Below are 19,558 nucleotides of genomic sequence, written 5' to 3'. Positions count from 1 at the left end.
TCTTTTTAATCAATTTTACTGTGAATATTCGCATATCTGGAGGCAGTTGCCTCATCTCCCTGGCCTCCAGGAACATTGATAGCATATGCTCCACCAGTTTTCCTAATAAACGCTTGAAGAGCTCTGCGAGAAACCACCTGAGCCTTACCATTCTGTGGTGGGGTGATTGCATCCACAATCTCTCCTGTGTTCTGTGGATCTTCTATAATGTCTTTCTGCTCTTGGGAGAGCATGGGGATGAGTTGAGCGAAACACAATTTGGCATATCTTCTTCTGCCATGTTTATACAAGAGTGGTATAGCTTCCTTACGTATGCATTGATCCTCCGACACTACCTCTTCTCCTGGCCCTGCACGCATGATGGTCCTATCTATTCTCCTTATCACACTTGTCCATCCATGCAAGTAATCGGTTACCTAGTTTCCTACTTTGCACAGATGTCCCTGCTTACATAGGTGTCTCTAATTTCCTATTCCAGTATTTGTAGCTCTCTCTAATCCTGTTGTCCTCAAATGTCAATGGTGTATGGCTTCAACGTATTGGATGTTTTAGAATCTGTCTTTCTTTAGGCCTGTCATATTTGTAATAATCTGCTTCCAAAGCATCGCTTTGGAGGCATTCACATATTGTGACTTTGGAGAGCACCCCACGTGTATCATTAGTTTATATTTGCTTCTTGATAGAGAGTACATGTTTCCTATGAGGTGTTTTTCTTGTAATGTCACCACTTCTGGATTATACCTCAAGAGCATCCTAAGCGCCATACTCGTTTTCATCGTGTTACCCAGCTCACTGGCATTCCAGAAAATTATGTTAAATGTTGTTATTCTTGGTCACCCCATGTATGTCAGCACACAGCTGCCTTTGACCAGTGGTTAAGAATTATTTTCCTATTGTGTAAAACATAAACTATGCCAACAGCCCCATCCTCACACCTCTCTCTCACAGTCCATCTTGTGGATGACGTGTATATCACCCTACCTCTATACTATGCGCACGTTCTAAAGAACTACAATTCTAATTATGTGTAACATGAAGTGTCTACTAGACACTATAGGGCCCATTACGATGTCGGGCGGATCGCCACCGCCATGCCCCCCGGCATATTACTATGGCGGGGGGACCGTGGCGGACGTAAACACCGTCCGCCGTTTTTCCGCCCTGGTCGCCTTGCGGCCGGGGCAGAAAATGTTTAAGATGGTGGCGGTGTCTATGAGACACCGCCAGCCATATTATGATGGGCTTCCTGACATGCTTTTCCGTGGCACCGAAAGGCATGCGGAGACTCCCTGCGGGGGCCCGTTGCAGGCCCCCTGGGAGTCCGGGTGGGTGGGGGGTGCACATGGGGAGCACCTATGGTACCCCCCGTATTTCAAAGTGCAACATGGCAGGCACCGCGCGGTGCCTGTCATGTTGTGCTTTGAAATGCACAATGTGCATTTTAACCATTGCGGCGGGCGGCAATGGTAAAAATAAGGGATGCGCCCGCCAGTGTGGCAGGCGCATCCTAATGCTGAAGGCGGGACCGCCGCTCCTATGGCGGGTGGGCAAAGTCCGCCCGCCATCCTAATGGGGGCCTATCGTTTCAAACCACTCCTCCCTCTAAGCCCCTCTCTCCTCTGTTTAGAAGGAAATTTGGTCACTCCCATCTGGGTGTTTTTTATGTTCCTCGACTATCCTGATGCCAATACGATTTGACAATCGTCTGAGACTTTGTAGTGTTGGACCACACTACCTCCAGTCAGTCCTTTGCTAAGAACAAATTATCTTTGTCATCATTTCTTTCCTTCTGTGGTGTGGTTTTATCTCTTTTGGTAGGGTCCTGGTCCACTTCCTCCCTTTATCTCATTCTCCCTTCCTCCATTGTTCTCTCCAAGTGTCAAGTCGCCTTGTTGGAACCCTACAATATGCCTCCAGCCAGTCCCAAGTTGTGAAGTTTCAGGATTCCCCTTCAGCTATAACCCTGAGGCGTGCCAGGAACTTCATCATGTGCTTAACTTCCTTCTGCCTGTGCCTTCTCTTTACAGTGCTGAAACTCTGATTTTGTACTGCTTTTATGAAGGGCAGGAATACCAATATTCACATGTTCTCCTGCGAGCTTGAGTCCTGACACCCAGCTCCCTGTAGGATAGAACATCTGTCTCTAAAGGTTAGCAAGTGTGAAATAATCACTCATGGAGGAACCCCAGATAGAGAGCACTGCACTGGTGTTCTGTGCGCTCACTCCACAGAGAAGAAGAGAGTTTCAGAGGACCAGTCTGGGGCCGCATTACTTTGCTGCCCTCTTCAAACCGATAATTTTAACTCTCATATTATCAGTATTTGCACAGGACAATACCAACATGAGGTAAAGACAAAAAACGCAAAGCGTAAAAAAGTAGGAGAGTGTTGATTATTGAAAATTATATTCTCAGCCCAATATCACATGAAAAATGAAATATAATCCTAAAGGGGTAGACTAACATGGAGGATGGATTAATATATGATGGACTGCAGATAAGGTGTGAATGAGTGAGAGTTTCTAAGTCTTAGTTATGGTATAAAACAGCTGAGTCTACTAGTTCATCAATCTTAGAGCTTACATTTCGAAAGCAGAAGATTGTGTTCCCTCTTAAAATGTCTTAGGAATAAATTGTCCTGGTTTAAGAAGGACGGAGTTTTAAATCCTCAAAGCACTACCAAAGAAGGACTGTTTTAACAAATTTTAGGTCTTACCTGAGATAGCGTGTGAGAAGTTGGCCTGGTATATGATGTCACTATTCTAGTGGGCACCTTGCACCAGTCCAAACAACCCTTATTGATGGTAGGTTTAAAGTCAACCTTATAAAAAGCTATCCTAGTGGTAGCTGTGGAGAGCAGCCTTCGGGCTAAGTCTTCAAAGGAATGTAAAGCAGCTTGTTTTACCAATATATAATCTCTTGAATGACCAAATGAAAGTACACCACACAAGGTATATATCAAGTATATATGTATTTATTCTAAACACAACCCATGTGGTCTCTTTATGAGGTCAGAGGTAAAAGTACAATACAAGGAACTTAATTAGCATACGATAAGTTGCACAGTATACGTTATGCCCTAGGGGCCTCACAAACCATATACTAAAATAGTGGTATAAGAACCACGTGAGGGATAGAAGTCAGGCCTGTAACCTGTAGAACCGCTGGGGCAACCAGGAACCACCCAAGGTAGGGACGCAGGAGACCCACTGGGACACGTGCAGTGTCTAAACACAGCCGCGAATCACCATTGACTTTCTATGGAGAACGAACAAGTTACAATTTTAAAGATTAAGGACACTTAGGGGTGAACTACGATGGAACCCTTTTAGACTTAGACACTTCGAGAGTCAAGCCCCACGGGAGCACCGGAGTGCTTGTGTCTTTTGGTGTCGGGTTTTGTCGTCGATTCCAATGGAGAGCTGCGAAGAAATGCTTCAGGCGACCAGAGGAAAAGTGTCTGGGTGGATCCAAGGGTGGATCAGAGATCTGAAGAACCTGAAAGCAGAGGGGACAGAGACTGGGTCACTAGCCAGTGACCAGGATGGCGATAGGAAGATGCCAACCAATGTCGGGTGTTTTCAGGTGAAAGAGGTGAAGCTTGACTCTTCAGCCATGAGGTCCAAGAGGCATCGATGACAACCAGGAGCTGGATTTGAGCTGTCCCACAAAGGATCTCGAGTGCTGCAGTGTCGGAATCCAGATTGGACCCAACAAGCCTTAGCAACAGCAATCCACGCAGGATAACAAGATTGGCTTCGGTGCAGACCAGTAAGGTCTGAGGGACTCCTCCTTTGCAGAGGAGTGAGAGCACATCTGGAGAAACCAGGAAAACTCAATAAACAAAGGATTGTCCTTTGCGGGCGCCCACTAGCCGACGGACTAGGAACCGCAAAGGAGCCTCAAGCGGAACTGCACAAAGCGAGCCCACGGAACACTTGTGGAGTGTAGGCCTTTGAGGTTCGGTGCAAAAGGTGCTCGGGGCAGGAGCTTCAAATACCCCAATGCACAACTTCATGAAGCTTCAGGAAATAGGTGCAGTTGCAAAAATGCAGGATGTCCAGGAGTTCCGGTCCCACGTCTCTTGTGTCAGCTACAGGTCTCAGCTTTACTGGGATCTCGGGTCAGCTTCAAAGATGTCTTGAAGTTTATGTCCTGTGTCGCAGATTCTTCAGGATCCAGCGGGAGCCTCGAAAATGCAGACCAGCAAATATACTCTTGGTGCCTGTTTGAGCAGGGTGGTCACTCCTTGACCACAAGGGAGATTTCTTCTGTCTTCCAGTCGATATGGAATGTCGAAGGTCCAAGATTTATGTATCAGAGTTTCATGCAGGGTGATCTAAAGTCCTAGGGACTGGGTTCCTATACTTATACTATGTTTAGGGGTTGGACTAACTCTAGGGTCCCACCTTTGGGAGGACCTGGGGTGGGGTGGTTACACCCCTTCCCCTTTGTCCAGTTTCACACCAGAGATGGGGCTGAGTGCCCCAGCAACCGGTTTGAACTGGGAAATGCATGGAGCACCTTGTGTGCCCCAGGCAATGTCTCAAAAGCATTCACTGAATGCAGCCCACCCTGCCCCAATACACTAAAGCCTGTCTGGGGAGGTGCTAGCACCTGCCTGGACAGGAAACCTATTGTACAGGCCTCCCCTGCCGGAGTTTCGTCCAGCAGCAGGAGGTCAGACTCATGTCTGCGGCAGCAGCATCCATTTTGTGAGGCTCTTTTAAACTTTAACCGGGTATACCAGTGTGTACATGTCTTCTCCCTCTAGAAGGGTGGAATGCTACCCCCCGCCACCAGAACTGGTGGGGGGGGGGGGGTAGTATTCTAAAGTGTTTGACACCTTACACAACATGTTTTGAAAAAGCCGAACCAAACTAAGCATTAACCGCGAGGATTATAATGCACTTAAGAGTACATGGTATGGCTATATCACAGAACAGCTATAAGGAGATATTTCTGAAAGCTGCATAGGGGCTCAGATCATGCTAGGGCACCCTCTCACACAAAACTGGGCACTCTGCCTTCAGGATTGTTAAGGCCTGCCATAGGAGTGACTAATAGGCTAATATGTGTGAGACACCCTGTTGCAGAAAACATCAGCGTGATTTACCTGAAGAGGTACGCACAACCTAAACGCAAGGCAAAATTGTGGTGAATTGAGTTTCTCCCGTCGGAGATATCTTGTTGCAATTAATATCAGCGTGGTTCACCTGAAGAGGACGCCTACGGAACGAAGCGCCATGCAGCCCCGCACCTGAACCTCCCTTGTTTGAACCGTTACTCGGACTAGGGGTCTGCGGTGCTCCCGGGGACTGGACTCCGGTATCCGGCCCCCATTCAATCCGAAAAGGGGATTGACAGAAGGGGGAACCAGCATCATGACATCGGAGCAGAGGTTTTAAAAGTGGCAGGCACCACAACAGGACAATCATCCATCACCCACTGAAAAAAACATTTTACAAATCGGACGCTGACCATACTACAGGTACCAGAATGCCATTTACAAACGGAAGTGATTCTTAAGGGGCGGAGCTATGTTGAGCTACGTTAAAATTGTCAAAAATTACCTGCAGTCAACCAGCGAACTGAATATGTGGCAGGCGTAATCTCTTGAAAAAGTTTCCAGCAGAAACGAAACATGTCGACAAAACGCTGTGTCCTGTTCACCCTGCACGAATAAATGGTCAAAGGCAAGGTTGTGGCGACTCATTTTTCTCCCGTGGGAGACACCCTGTTGCAGAAAACATCAGCGTGATTTACCTGAAGAGGTACGCACAACCTAAACGCAAGGCAAAATTGTGGTGAATTGAGTTTCTCCCGTCGGAGATATCTTGTTGCAATATATATATATATATATATATATTACCTACTGGCGGTCGCCAGTAGGTATATATAGTTAGGATTTTTTCTCTATGGGATTTTTGAAAATTCTATGTCTAATAACTTTGGCGTTTGAGGACGGAATTGGCTGAAATTTTCAGGAAAATGGAACATTTTGTTTCTGAGCAGCCCCTGAAAATATGGGGGGGTTTCGTCAAGGGGGGGCCGAGAAAAAAGGGGGGTCCCAAAACGTGTTTTTAACATTGAGTTTTCCATAGGGCGGTTGGCCTCACTTTTAGCCCGAACGGCTGAATGGATTTGCACGAAACTTGGCAAAATTGTAGGGACTGGTAGCCCGATGTGCCTTTGCTAGGTCTCAATATATGTGCTCCAGTGGATTTTGAGAAATTAACGTTCAAAAAAAGATATATATCTGTAACAGCGGACCGGGCAGCGGTCCAGTTCGCGTACTTTTCGCGTTACGGAGCTTTGTGAAGCGAAGCTGATTGGTTCTCCGGCGTCTGTAAACATTCCAAACAGTCCGTAGCGGCCGCCATCTTGTCTCTCGGTAGGATCGAGAGACAAGAGGAGGCCAAAGCGAAGGGGAAAATGACCATAAGGGGGCATAGTAGATCCTCCCTGACCCCCTAGGTTTGATGTGGAGGTTTTAAAAGGGCCCCGCGGGGCAAAAAAAATAATAATAATAATAATCGAACGGCTGAATGGATTTGCACGAAACTTGGCAAAATTGTAGGGACTGGTAGCCCGATGTGCCTTTGCTAGGTCTCAATATATGTGCTCCAGTGGATTTTGAGAAATTAACGTTCAAAAAAAGATATATATCTGTAACAGCGCTCCGGGCAGCGCTCCACTTCGCGTACTTTTCGCGTTACGGAGCTTTGTGAAGCGAAGCTGATTGGTTCTCCGGCGTCTGTAAACATTCCAAACAGTCCGTAGCGGCCGCCATCTTGTCTCTCGGTAGGATCGAGAGACAAGAGGAGGCCAAAGCGAAGGGGCAAATGACCATAAGGGGGCATAGTAGATCCTCCCTGACCCCATAGGTTTGATGTGGAGGCTTTAAAAGGGCTCCGCGGGGCAAAATTTTTTTTTAAAAAATCGTTTTTTTGGTGGGGTGCGCCCGGTTAGCGTAACGGGAAGCGGACTGGGGAGCGTACTACAAGGAATGAAGAATGATTGACTTTTAACTTATTGTATGTTTATAGACTTTTTTTTAACTTTTTTTTCTGCTGAGTGACGTCTCGGCCTATCTTCACGGGATGCAGTCCCTACCATCTCGGCGTTTAAGCCCAGGGGGACCGGTAGTGTGGGAGAGATAACGGGGCATATTATCAAGGGGGTTTATCTCCGCTTTTTTGGCTTTAAAAGCCAAGAAAGCGGAGATAAAATGATCTCCGTATTACCTAGCTGTCGCTAACACCAGTTAGCGACCGCTAGTAGGAGATAGCGACCATCTTGGGCCCCACTTTGCATGTCAGTGATATTTATCACTAATGACATGCAAAGTGGGCATGCCAAGATGTTAGCGACTGGAAACAGTCGCTAACATCGCTATCGCCTATTACCAACTTTTGGAGATATTCGCGCTAAGCGCGAATATCTCCAAAAAGTAACACCTGCCCTGAGCAGTTCTTAGCCATGTTATCCAATGGGAGGTGGATAACATGGCTAAGAGCATTAGCTCGGTAATGCATGAATATCGCTGACTTTTCAGCGATATTAATGCATTGCGGCCGTTTTTTATCGCATTTGCGATAAACCTTGATAATAGCAAGGTTTATCTGCGATAATTTCTGACGATGCTTAGCGGTAAAAAATTTGTTGCTAAGCATCGTTAGGGATAAATATCGCTTAACTTTGGTAATATGCCCCAACGTCTGTTAACGTTCGATTAGAAGGAAATCAGGAAGTGTTGAAAAACATTGTCTGCGCCATCTTGCCTTTTTTCAAATGCCACACTTTTGTCGTGCATGGCAGCCATTTTAGATGACTTGACCAGACCCACTCTCTGCACGCTGTCGATCCTTAGCATGGCTCCCCACCCTCGCAAGCATCTCCCCCAGGCACTGGTCACCCCCGCTCTGTGTCTTATGCATGGGCAATAAACCTCCCCCCCATCTGCGCTGCTCTTCCCTGAGAATCACACCCTGTGCCCGCCCAACACCTCCCTTTCGCCCTATTCACTACCGCACCCTCTGACACTCCTCTTCCTCTGTGTCCGATTGTCCAGGCCGGTCCCAGGCTATCAGCTAGCCTTGCAGATGTAGTTTATGGCCCCAGCTGTAAAGAATCACCCCTCTTCAAAGGAGTTATAGTAGATCAAGGCCCACACCCGATGAGATCCGTCACACCACACGCGTTCCTACTATCTGAAAACCATCCTGTATTGTGATTGGGGAGGGGACCGAGCCTGAAGCGGAAGATTCCAGGGATGACTCTTTGTACATCAAAGTTTTTACAATTATGTGTCACATTAAAAATATATAGCACTCCAACAAAGTAGTAGGATTATAAAACTTTAATAACTTATAAATATATACAACAAAACAAAAACAGTAAAAACATTTAAACATTTTTAGGGAAAAAGAAGGAACAATGGTCAGTAGCGGTCGGTTGTGCGAATAGTCCCAAGGCAGCACAACGTCCAGATTTCTGGACGGCACCCAGGTGATGTTGCCTGGGTGCCGCACTGATTTGGGTATCCGGCGTGGGGCGTCCCGGGGGGTGGGTCGTCAGTAGCGGTCTGTTGTGCGAATAGTTCCAAGGCAGCAGAACGCGCTGAAATGTGGATGGCACCAAGGTGATGTCCAGTAAGTTGCCGCCCTCCGAATAACGGCGTGGGGCGCCCCGGGGGGGTGGAGGCGGCGTGAACGGGCCTCCCCAGGTGGAGCCTCGTCTGCTGTAGTGGGGCGCCCCTTTACCGTTTCAGTTGCCATTCCGTCCGCTTTTGGTCCACTGTGTCAAAATCCGCAATTCAGCTGAGTTGTGCCCACTCTTGCGGTGCAGCGATAGGCGGCTGTCACAGGACTCTCAAAATGGCGGCAGGCTCTTTCCTTTTTGGGCATGGCGTGGGGCGCCCCGGGGGGGGGGGGTGAGGCGGCGTGAACGGGCCTCCCCAGGTGGAGGCTCGTCTGCTGTAGTGGGGCGCCCCTTTACCGTTTCAGTTGCCATTCCGCCCGCTTTTGGTACACTGTGCCAAAATCCGCCATTCAGCTGAGTTGCGCCCACTCTTGCGGTGCAGCGATAGGCGGCTGTCACAGGACTCTCAAAATGGCGGCAGGCTCTTTCCTTTTTGGGCCTGGTCCACTGAAATGGCCCTGGGACACCTTGGAAATCGGACGCTTGTCTGCTAGGTCTTGGACCCCATTCTCGAAAGCGTCCCCTCCGCCTTGAGGATTCTACAAAAGTCTTGGGGGCCCCCGACTCCTGCAGGCTTCCGGTGGGGAGCGGCTGCCATGATTGCTCGCGGAATGACCACGACGGAGCCACGAGATGGTGGTGCTTTCATGCTGACGCCAGCTTCAGTCTGAAACATCCAGAAACAAGGTGGGGCTTTCATCGTTTGGGAAAAAAAAAAAGTTTTCATCCAATGAAAAGTGTTATTTTTAGGTCATATGATCAAGCCTTCCATCATTAGGAAACCAAAAGTAAAATGAAAAAGTAAAATGAACCAATGAAAAGGTTTTATAAACAAGTCACATGACCTGTTATGCGGCATAGGGTATAAAAAGCGTAGAAAATCCGTTGGCACGTGAGGCGGCGTCAGTAGCGGACCGATGTGCGAATAGGCCGAAGGCAGCACAACGCGCCAAGATCCGGATGGCACCGAGGTGGTGTCCAGCAAGTTGTCGCACTGGTGTGGCCATCCTACAATGCTGAAAGTCGGCGTGGGGCGCCCCGTTGGCCTGTGAGATGGCGGCAGTAGCGGACCGATGTGCGAATGGGGCCAAAGGCAGCGCAACAATATTTTCTGAATAGAAGACACCACAAGGCGCTGAGATGCCAAGATCCGGATGGCACCGAGGTGGTGTCTAGCAAGTTGTCGCACTGGTGTGGCCATCCTACAATGCTGAAAGTCGGCGTGGGGCGCCCCGTTGGCCTGTGAGATGGCGGCAGTAGCGGACTGATGTGCGAATGGGGCCAAAGGCAGCGCAACAATATTTTCTGAATAGAAGACACCACAAGGCGCTGAGATGCCAAGATCCGGATGGCACCGAGGTGGTGTCTAGCAAGTTGCCGCACTGGTGTGGCCATCCTACAATGCTGAAAGTCGGCGTGGGGCGCCCCGTTGGCCTGTGAGATGGCGTCAGTAGCGGACCGATGTGCGAATGGAGCCAAAGGCAGCGCAACAATATTTTCGGAATAGAAGACACCACAAGGCGCTGAGATTCGGTTAGCACCGAGGTGGTGTCTAGCAAGCTATGCAGCTGAGTTGCGTGCGCACTTGCGGCGAATAGGTCGAAGGCAGCACAACAATGTTTTCTGAATAGAAGACACCACAAGGCGGTGAGATTTGGTAGGCACCGAGGTGGTGTCTAGCAAGTTGCCGTACTGGTGTGGCCATCCTACAATCCTGCTCCGAATAACGGCGTGGGGTGCCCGAAGGGGGGGGGGGGAGGCGGCGTGAACGGGCCTTCCTAGGTGGAGGCTCGTCTGCTGTAGTGGGGCGCCCCTTTACCGTTTCAGTTGCCATTCAGCTGAGTTTCGGCCGCTCTTGATGCTACAGCGACAGGCGGCTGCAACAGGACTCTCAAAATGGCGGCCTGTTCTTTGGATTTGGGCCTGGTCCACTAAAATGGCCCTGGGACACCTTAGAACTCGGACGCTCGATTTTTTTTTCCTTTCCTCTACATGCAAAAAAAGGTAAATGCCCGGTACGTTACACGCTTCATCTGCCACGATGTACTCTCCAGAGGAACCGAAAAAAAATATAGTTATGGTAACTATACCATGCATCGTCATATGGAGAGGTGGCACCGATTAATTATAGTGCTGCATAAAAGAGAGATTTGGAGGAGAACCCCCGACCTGCCAGTACATTCATCAAAGAAGTGGCACTGACAGCATCAGAGGCAAGGGAAACGGTCCCAAATATTTAGAAGAACTTTGGAAAGATTAAAATGACATGTTTAGATTGTGGCAAATTAATTTCATGTGGACAGATGAGTGTTACTCTAATAAATACAGCATATGAACATCATCATAGTCGATGGTTGGTAGAGACATTTTGACTATATCCTGGACCTGCCCGTCCTCGCACAAAATGGCGCCGGAATAAATGGGACTCGTAACTCCTTGTTGTGTACTGGTTGCACAACCTTGATATCACGAGATACGTATGCAGTTTTGAAGCACATGGCGGGCGGGGACGAGAATAGATTGAATATTTCGATATCCCTATTGATATTAAGTTCTGATGTGTTATTGATTACTGTACTATTGAAAGTTCGAATTAACGTCACCCATGGTACTTGCCCGCAAATGTATATCTAGATAATTTTATTGTAACTGGCCCTGTCGTATTTTAATTATAAAATGTACGTCTACCGATTCCGCAACTGTTAGACACTTTAGTTCTTGCAACCTAATGGCCCGCCCGTTACGTTCCTCTACAGTGTAAATGTCTACTCATCATATACGATTACAGTTTGCTCCGTGGCCGGCCCACGTGGTTATAGCCCCGTATTTGTATACTGACATTTTCACAATAAAGGTTTTTAAAAGAAAACATGGTAGTAGTATATACATTGGTAAAGTTTTTAATAATAGTCACTGTTTTAGAATCAGTAAAAGGCAAGTGAAATAAAGCAGACCAATTACATGAAGGGTAAAAGGTATAATACGCAGGAACGCAGTAAAGATAAATGGTCAAGGGCTGTTGTGTTTTCTACTCCTGCAACATAAAGTGATCGATAAGAATCTCATATTCAGGCGTATCGGCGACTAAGACAGCAGGCCGACCCTCTTTTGCTCAACGGCTCCGTCATGGGACGAAGAAACGCCCTTTTTCTCGAAAAAGGAATATATTTTACTTGCAGGACAGTTGTAAATTTTCCGGGAAAGTACATTAGCCTGGAACATTATAACATATATTTAAGAAAAAATAATGTTCGAAAGTAATAAAAAGCGTAATTTTTAGGTCATATGACCAAGCCTTTCATCATTAGAATAAGAAAAGTAAAATGAACCAATGAAAAGTTTTATTAACAAGTCACATGACCTGTTATGCTTACGTTACGCGCTGCGCGTCGCGCCCCGGATCACTTCCGGATGCGCTAACGCGGCGCGTCATATGACGCATTACGCGACAACGCAGGTCCAGAATATAGTCAAAATGTCTCCACCAACCAGCGGTCGGAACACAACCCCTTTCAGCAGGCTAAATAGTTCTGTTAAATGACAACAGAAGGGACAGGCAACAAGAACCATCAGTCAAAGAGGGGAGGGCTATTTCTTCTCTACCGGGTCATGTTGGGGCGCTACCGGAACTGATCGAATTGGTAGTCTACAGTGTTTCTGGATGTTTCAGACTGAAGCTGGCGTTAGCATGAGAGCACCACCATTTCGTAGCTCCGTCTTGGCCATTCCACAAGCAATAATGCTAGCCGCTCCCCACCAGAAGCCTGCGGGAGTCGGGGGCCCCCAAGACTTTTGTAGAATCTTCAAGGCTGAGGGGACGCTTTCGAGAATGGAGCCCAATCTCTAGCAGACAAGCGTCCGAGTTCCAAGGTGTCGCAGGGCAATTTTAGTGGACCACGCCCAAATCTGAAGAGCCGGCCGCCATTTTGAGAGTACTGTGGCAGCCGGCTATCGCTGCACCGCAAGAGCGGGAGCAACTCAACTACATGGTGAGCGAGACGCTGTAGTCGAAAGAGCGGGCGGTAAACAGCTGAATAGCGGAAGAGGCACAGTGTAGCAAAAGCGGGCGGAATGGCAACTGAAATGGTAAAGGGGCGCCCCACTGCAGTGTGTCTTTAGGTGAAACGGATTGTGGGACAAGGTCAAGAATGGAAGAGTTACCAAAAGGCAAAAAGTTCCGCTTGATCCCGGGAGCCGGCCACCTATGTCGGGGGCGATCTCAGGCCACACCAGGAGAACACGACTTGGGGAGGGAGCCGGAGCCAAGCGCCCCCTCCGAGTCCGCGCCATCACACCGTCCCTCGGGGGCCTCCGTCAAGCGGTTCAGGGTGGCACCGCATTACATTGTTCACAAATGCAGTCACGTCCTCAAACAGCCCCCACTTTACTTTGAGAATAGTGAAGCTGAAACAAGTGCAAATAGGCTTCAGACAGTGTTACAAGCACTCCTCAAAACTTTGAACCATCAGAGTGCATGAGTTTCATGCTCGATCGATTGAGCTAGCCGGATCGGGCAACAAAAAGTATAAAATAGTTATGTAAATAGTTGTTTAATAAAATGTTTTACCCTGTTACTTTGCTGGTGTGTTGTATATATTTGTAATATTTGCATAGAGTTTATCGTTATTTTGGGCGGGGTGGGTGGCGGAGCCGAGCTGTCTTGCAGCCATCATGGTGTGGAGCTCAGTTCATCTCACTAGTTTCGTATTTCTCATGAGGGGTTGTTCCTAATGTTTCTATTTTAGCGAGGTCAAAAAGAGATCCCATTAGTGGCCTACTGATTTTGTTCGATTCCTTTTGTTTTTTTACACGATTTTTCACTATCTGCAAAGACTAAACAGAGTTTTGCGACTCTGTGCTTGTTTGTAAATAGAGAATGAACCAAAGAGAACCAATTCTAAAACAGTAAATGCTTGGATAACAATCAATCAAATGGAGAGAGAAGCAGGCACGACGGATTACAACGGGGGCAAAGGCCTGCGTTAACTACCCTTCACTATCTGCAAAGAAAGAGTACTCCTAATAGAAATGAGGGGGAGGGAGGGGGCAGCATTCAAAGCAGATCAGTGTGCATAAACACGAAAATGTTTTTACTTACCACGTACTTGACATTCGACAGCTTATGATATTTGCTATTAAAAAACCATTGAAATTCACTGAAAAAACCATAGGTTAGAGACCATATATAGTTAGGAATTAGCATTTAAAAAACCTTGAAAATTCACTGAAAAAACCATAGGTTATAGACCATATATAGTTAGGGATTAGCATTTAAAAAACCTTATTTTACTCACACAAAACCATTGAAATTCCATATATAGTTAGTTGCACTAACTATATATCGCGCACCCGCAATCCACTGCTGATGATGTCACATATTACATCATTCATGACATGGTCAGTGACATCACTGATGACATCACTGATGACATCTCAAATGACATCACTGATGACATCACTGATGACATCTCAAATGACATCACTGATAACATCTCAAATGACATCACTGATGACATCTCAAATGACATCACTGATGAGATCACTGATGACATCTCATTTGACATCAATGACCACATCACTGATGATATCATTCATGTGACAATACAATGCATCTCCTCACACTTTAATATAACCTCTGTTACACCCAGTGTTAAATACAGAGTATAATTTTTGAAACCATTGACACACCAATACTAGTTACTACATACGCACTCAGTGATTCCTATGTTTACACACACATTCACTCATTTACCCATACAATCATTCATACATACAATCACTCCTCTTTACAACACTATCATATGCACTCATACACCTATACAGACTCTCACACTCTGTCACTCATCCATGGAGTTACTCACACACCTAGTCAGTCCTGTAAATAATCAATCACACTTCCATTTTCTAATCTATACAGTTAAACATAGAGCACCTTACATTTTGAAACATATACTAACACATACTTACTCTCTTATACAATCATTGATACAAGTACACATTGATCTGCACAGAGTCACACACCTCCCAGCCAGCCACACACACACTCAGTCTCCCATACAAATACTTGGGCAATCAATCAATAACCCATATAGTTACTCATATAGCTACTGACCAACACATGCAGCAGTTTACAGAACAACAGACATAATGATGCACAAATTAAGACAGTTTAGTCACTAACCCATGCACTCAGTGAGACACATTTAATCACTCACTCATACAGTCAGTCACGCACCTACTAAATCCTTCATCCAGACACTTCTACATCTACTCATTCTTCAATATGTAAAACATATTTAAACTTTACAGAAACACACAGTCACTGGATGATGTCATCAGTGATGTCATTTGAGATGTCATCAGTGATGTCATCAGTGATGTCACTGACCATGTCATGAATGATGTAATATGTGACATCATCAGCAGTGGATTGCGGGTGCGCGATATATAGTTAGTGCAACTAACTATATATGGAATTTCAATGGTTTTGTGTGAGTAAAATAAGGTTTTTAAATGCTAATCCCTAACTATATATGGTCTATAACCTATGGTTTTTTCAGTGAATATATATATATATATATATATATATATATATATATATATATATATATATATATATATATATATATAATATAGGTATACTATATCTCAGTAAGGGGTGCTTACACCACCTTACCCAGGCTGCAAGTGCAGACCTGTGGTGCATTTTTGGAAGGCTGTCCAGGGGTGGCATAATACATGCTTCAGCCCCTGGTAGGCCTCTGGGGTACCTATGCCCTGGGTACCTAAGGTACCATATACAGGGACTCACAAGGGTAGCCCAGTAACCAATCTGGTATGTAGCTAAAGTACATGGTATCAATTTAGAGAGAGAACAGTTAGGCTGTGGAGCTGATTAGCCGGGCCACAGCCAAACTAAAGTCGAAAAACCAGTGAAACACTGCAAAAAGTGGGAGTAACCATAGGAAGCAGATCCTACTCTCCTACATAGTGCATGTGCTGTTTCTTGTGAGCCTATTGTTATTTAAAAAAAGAAATATAAAAAGGGGCTAAGTGCCCACCCAAGAATTACCACTGGTAGACTTGCTGGTCACTTTACTTTCTCTTAATTACTATTGGTAGGCGTGTTAATTACTCTCCTTTCTCTTGCTTTTATTGGTCAGTGGAAGCTGGTTTTATTTTGCTGGTCTTGCATGCTTGCGATAGCTTTGCTTTTGGTTTCAGTTCTTTAGATGTGTCACAAGGGGAAGAAAAGCATTGACAACCCTAATAGGTCTTGCCTATGCGTGATCTATCATTTTTGTCAATATTATTGTTTTGGCAAGCAGTGACCACGTCATAGAGCTTTTTTCCATATCTTAGCCATGCTGCTGTGCAACATGGTTAAAAACATTGACAAAGCCAATGGCTATTGAAGTCGACAGCTACTCACTTTACCAATGCTTGCTTAAAGTATAGACTTTCAAGACGGTTTCCCACTTGCCGTTTGTTTTTTGTGTAGTTCAAAGTTTTGTACCATGCTTCAGAACATAACAAAGGTAAAACATACAAAAACGTTGTGCAAACTTCCATCACTCAAAGAATAGGCATAGGAAAGGCGGCAGTAGCAGGAGGAATATCCAGTGCTTTAAAAAGGATGAAATATGTGAGAGGTGTGGCCAAAGAAGTAGAACTAAAAATAATTTCCAAGAGGTGTCATGTTTGCATGTACTCTTAGGGGATACAAGATTAAGTAAAATGTGAAATGCAACAGGTACTGAATTGCTGACATGGCTCACCTTAAGCTTTCTACAGTAATATTTGAGAATATGACCACTAGTATATCTTTATGATTAAAACATGAATATAGGCCCTGATAGGGACTTGTTTCAAACGTTTTGGGTCCTAGCGCACTTAAAATCCTCCCACTATCACACAGTTCTCTCACACATACAAGATATGAGCAACACAGGCAGCTAACATAGTGAAGAGGGAGTGAGAGGAATTAAATAACTGTTGTATGTGCTCTATAAACAGACATAAGCATACAGGAATTACAAAACTCTTGGAAGTAACAACCAAACTCTTGGAAGAAACAGGTAAGCCATAGCACCATGACCACCTTCCTAGCTGGTGTGGTATGCTTTGTCATTGGGTTCCACAAAGTAACACTGGGAATCATACAAGAGTACTGCTGTTCTCTGATTGTACAATGTCCCAGTTATTGGCTCCCTAGTTTGAATGAGGCTATGTCCTTTATGTAGGTTAACATTTGTGTTCTCTCTTTGTAAAACTATCTGATCTGTAATAAATGTATGTGTGGGTGAGCTAAAATATTTTTATTGGTGTCTCCTTACCACAAGATTCAAAACGGTGGGGTTGAACAGCGAACCTTATTTCTCTTTTTCGCAACATGTTTTGGTGCTTAAATATTGCTTGTCAGTGGTCAGATGACTTCCTCATAACTGAAGGTGTCTTACATTAAATATTTTAGTCCTTGGTTCATAAGGCATGTTATGCATCTGCATTCACTATGGGCCTGTTCAACAAAGCGATTTGAAGGTCCCAAACATCAAAACTGGCCCTTTTGTGACCGCAACATGGCATTTTTAAATGTTCAGATCCCAAACTGAGATTCAGTACCACATTACCTAATCGTAGTTAGGGTTTCAGATTAAATACATAATTGGTATTTGGAAGGGGCGTCTAAAGGGCATCCCTTCCAAAAACTGGTTCCTTAATATATGTATTAATGTTTTGCTATCAAAATGTAATATTTGAAAACGCAAACTGATTATAACCATTTGCAAACGGGAAGGGCTCCTGAAGGGACCCTTTCTCCTTTGTGATTGTAGACCAAAATATTTTTGGGGAGCCGGCAGTGCTTCTAAAGAATGTTTGTAGAAAATATATTTTTCATTTTCAAACGCACCTCATTTTACTTTTAGGAAAATGGGCTGCATTTACAAAAATAAAGATTGCTTTATTTAAAAGCAATCACAAACCTGGTGGTCTGCGAGATCCAGCAGACCACCATGATTTTGACTCCAAGAAATCACAGCAGGTCTTACTTTGCGACCAAACTAATGCATATATTATTGAGATAGGTCAATTTGTGGCATTTTGTCAAGCAACCTATTCATAAATAGATTGGTTCACAAAATACCAATACCGTTGGTAGAAGTCGTTGCTCAAATTGCACCCTCTTCTACAAAATCTATTTTAGTAAATTCTTAATATCAACTGGCAAATTGATAATCATTATTTGATGCAAATTGCAATTTCTTATTATGAATTTTTGTACATCAGATCCTAGATCCTTTGTTTTTCATAAGATGTGGCAACAGCAGCAAAACACCTGTTCTTCTTAGAACAGGTACAAAGTGGACAGAAACAGTGTTAGTGTCCCTCTTTCAGCGGACAGGTACAGCTAGGGTACAAACAAGGCAAGCTTCCGCCATCAGAGGACACATAAAATAGGGAGCAGCAGTGCCAGCTTGCTTCCTCACATTACAAGTACAGCATGGCAGTAGCAAAGCAAGGCTTTCTCTCTCAAAGAAGGCTGAAAGTGCAGTCTTCCATTTCCAGCAGAAGAGATCTAGCAGGCCAGATTAGTGCATGTTATCCTCACTCACAGAGTGACATGTAGTTTACAGACAGATCTCTGCAGTTGGCTCCTAATTCATTGAGAGGAATGTATAGGCCGGTAAGTGAGTAAATATGTGAGTTCTGACACCATTTGCATTCAGGTGGCATTCCACGTCAGCATCTTGAAAATCCTGCTCATATAGAGATCTGCTGTTTGTTTTGATTCTTTGTTTTTCCACATATAGAATAGTGTAGCCGCAGCCTTAGTAGCTAGGCTCTAGACAGGCACACGTGAAAACCTCTTGGAAAAGGTACTAAATGTGTGCGCACCAGGCGCTGTGCAATCCCAGCCTCAGTGCTGCACTTATTCAAAATGTTGAGGGTCCCTAAAAAAAGTAAAATAAAAAACTGTCGAAAGATGCTAAAAATAAAGAAGGTCATGTGAAGTTACATTTTCTGAATGGCCTACATCACTAATCGTTATAGATTTTATTTTATGGATGTTAGCATGAAAAAATAAAATTTTGACAGCATTTTCGCAAAATATAAGTGGGCAATCCCAAGATTCCTGTTGAGGAGCACTTTACACAATGTTCTGTCTTACCAACACTTTTAAAGATCACCCTGACCACTCTTTTGTCATTGAAAAAACAAACAATAAAAGATGCATCACTTACGTTTTTGTCCTTTGGTGCACAGTGCATGCATGAAAATCAGCGAAATGAAGAGCATCAGGAGCTTCATAGTATCCAATCACATCAGTTCTCAAAATCAAATAAAATTGATGAATTACATTTCAGTCAAATATTAACAAAATGGGAGTCCTACAAGGAAGCAAATAGATCACGTGTGATTAGTCTCTGGAAGCATGGCTTTTAGACTGGCTGTCTAAATGAAATGCTCCTTCTATGTTTTTCAGGTGCTTTCAGCCAGGAAATCACACCTCTAGCTGAGCCTCCCTTTTGTAGGAAGTGGTTTGATGATGCTTTGTGGTACTGTGAAAGGAGGGTGTGGGCAGACGTTTCAGTTGGAGTGAATAAGAGTCATGAGTATGAATCCTTCCTGAGGGCTATACCAGCTCATAATTGACTAAACCAACATATCCGAATAGCAAGAGATTTGTGCAATAATCACATGCCATACCACCATGTAGCCTAAAAGGCCATTTATTAGGACAGGGTTACAAAACAGTTAATCACCAACATTTAACATAACGACAAACCATCTTTAATGCGTCATTCCCATCTTCACTGGACACTTCTCACAAAGCTATCACCCCAGTACCCCAT

The 19,558-nt window shown here is 45.0% G+C and overlaps 1 protein-coding gene across 6 annotated transcripts in view; it reads right to left on the bottom strand.

Moving 5' to 3' along the window:
- Positions 1-19,159, bottom strand: part of LOC144819223 (uncharacterized) — a 278,149-nt gene extending 258,990 nt beyond the window's left edge. For 5 of the 6 annotated variants that reach the window (XM_078677195.1, XM_078677204.1, XM_078677210.1 and 2 more), the window contains exon 1: positions 18,947-19,149. In XM_078677195.1, the coding sequence (XP_078533321.1) occupies positions 18,947-19,013 (67 nt within the window). In that variant the 5' untranslated portion in view covers positions 19,014-19,149. Of the gene's footprint in view, positions 1-18,946 lie in introns of all 6 variants that reach the window. The other variant, XM_078677218.1, reaches the window with a different exon arrangement.
- Positions 19,160-19,558: the final 399 nt, after the last annotated feature.

Source organism: Lissotriton helveticus, chromosome 1_1 (assembly GCF_964261635.1).
Source record: "Lissotriton helveticus chromosome 1_1, aLisHel1.1, whole genome shotgun sequence".
Lineage (NCBI taxonomy): Eukaryota > Metazoa > Chordata > Amphibia > Caudata > Salamandridae > Lissotriton > Lissotriton helveticus.
This window is presented reverse-complemented; position numbering and strand designations above follow the sequence as displayed.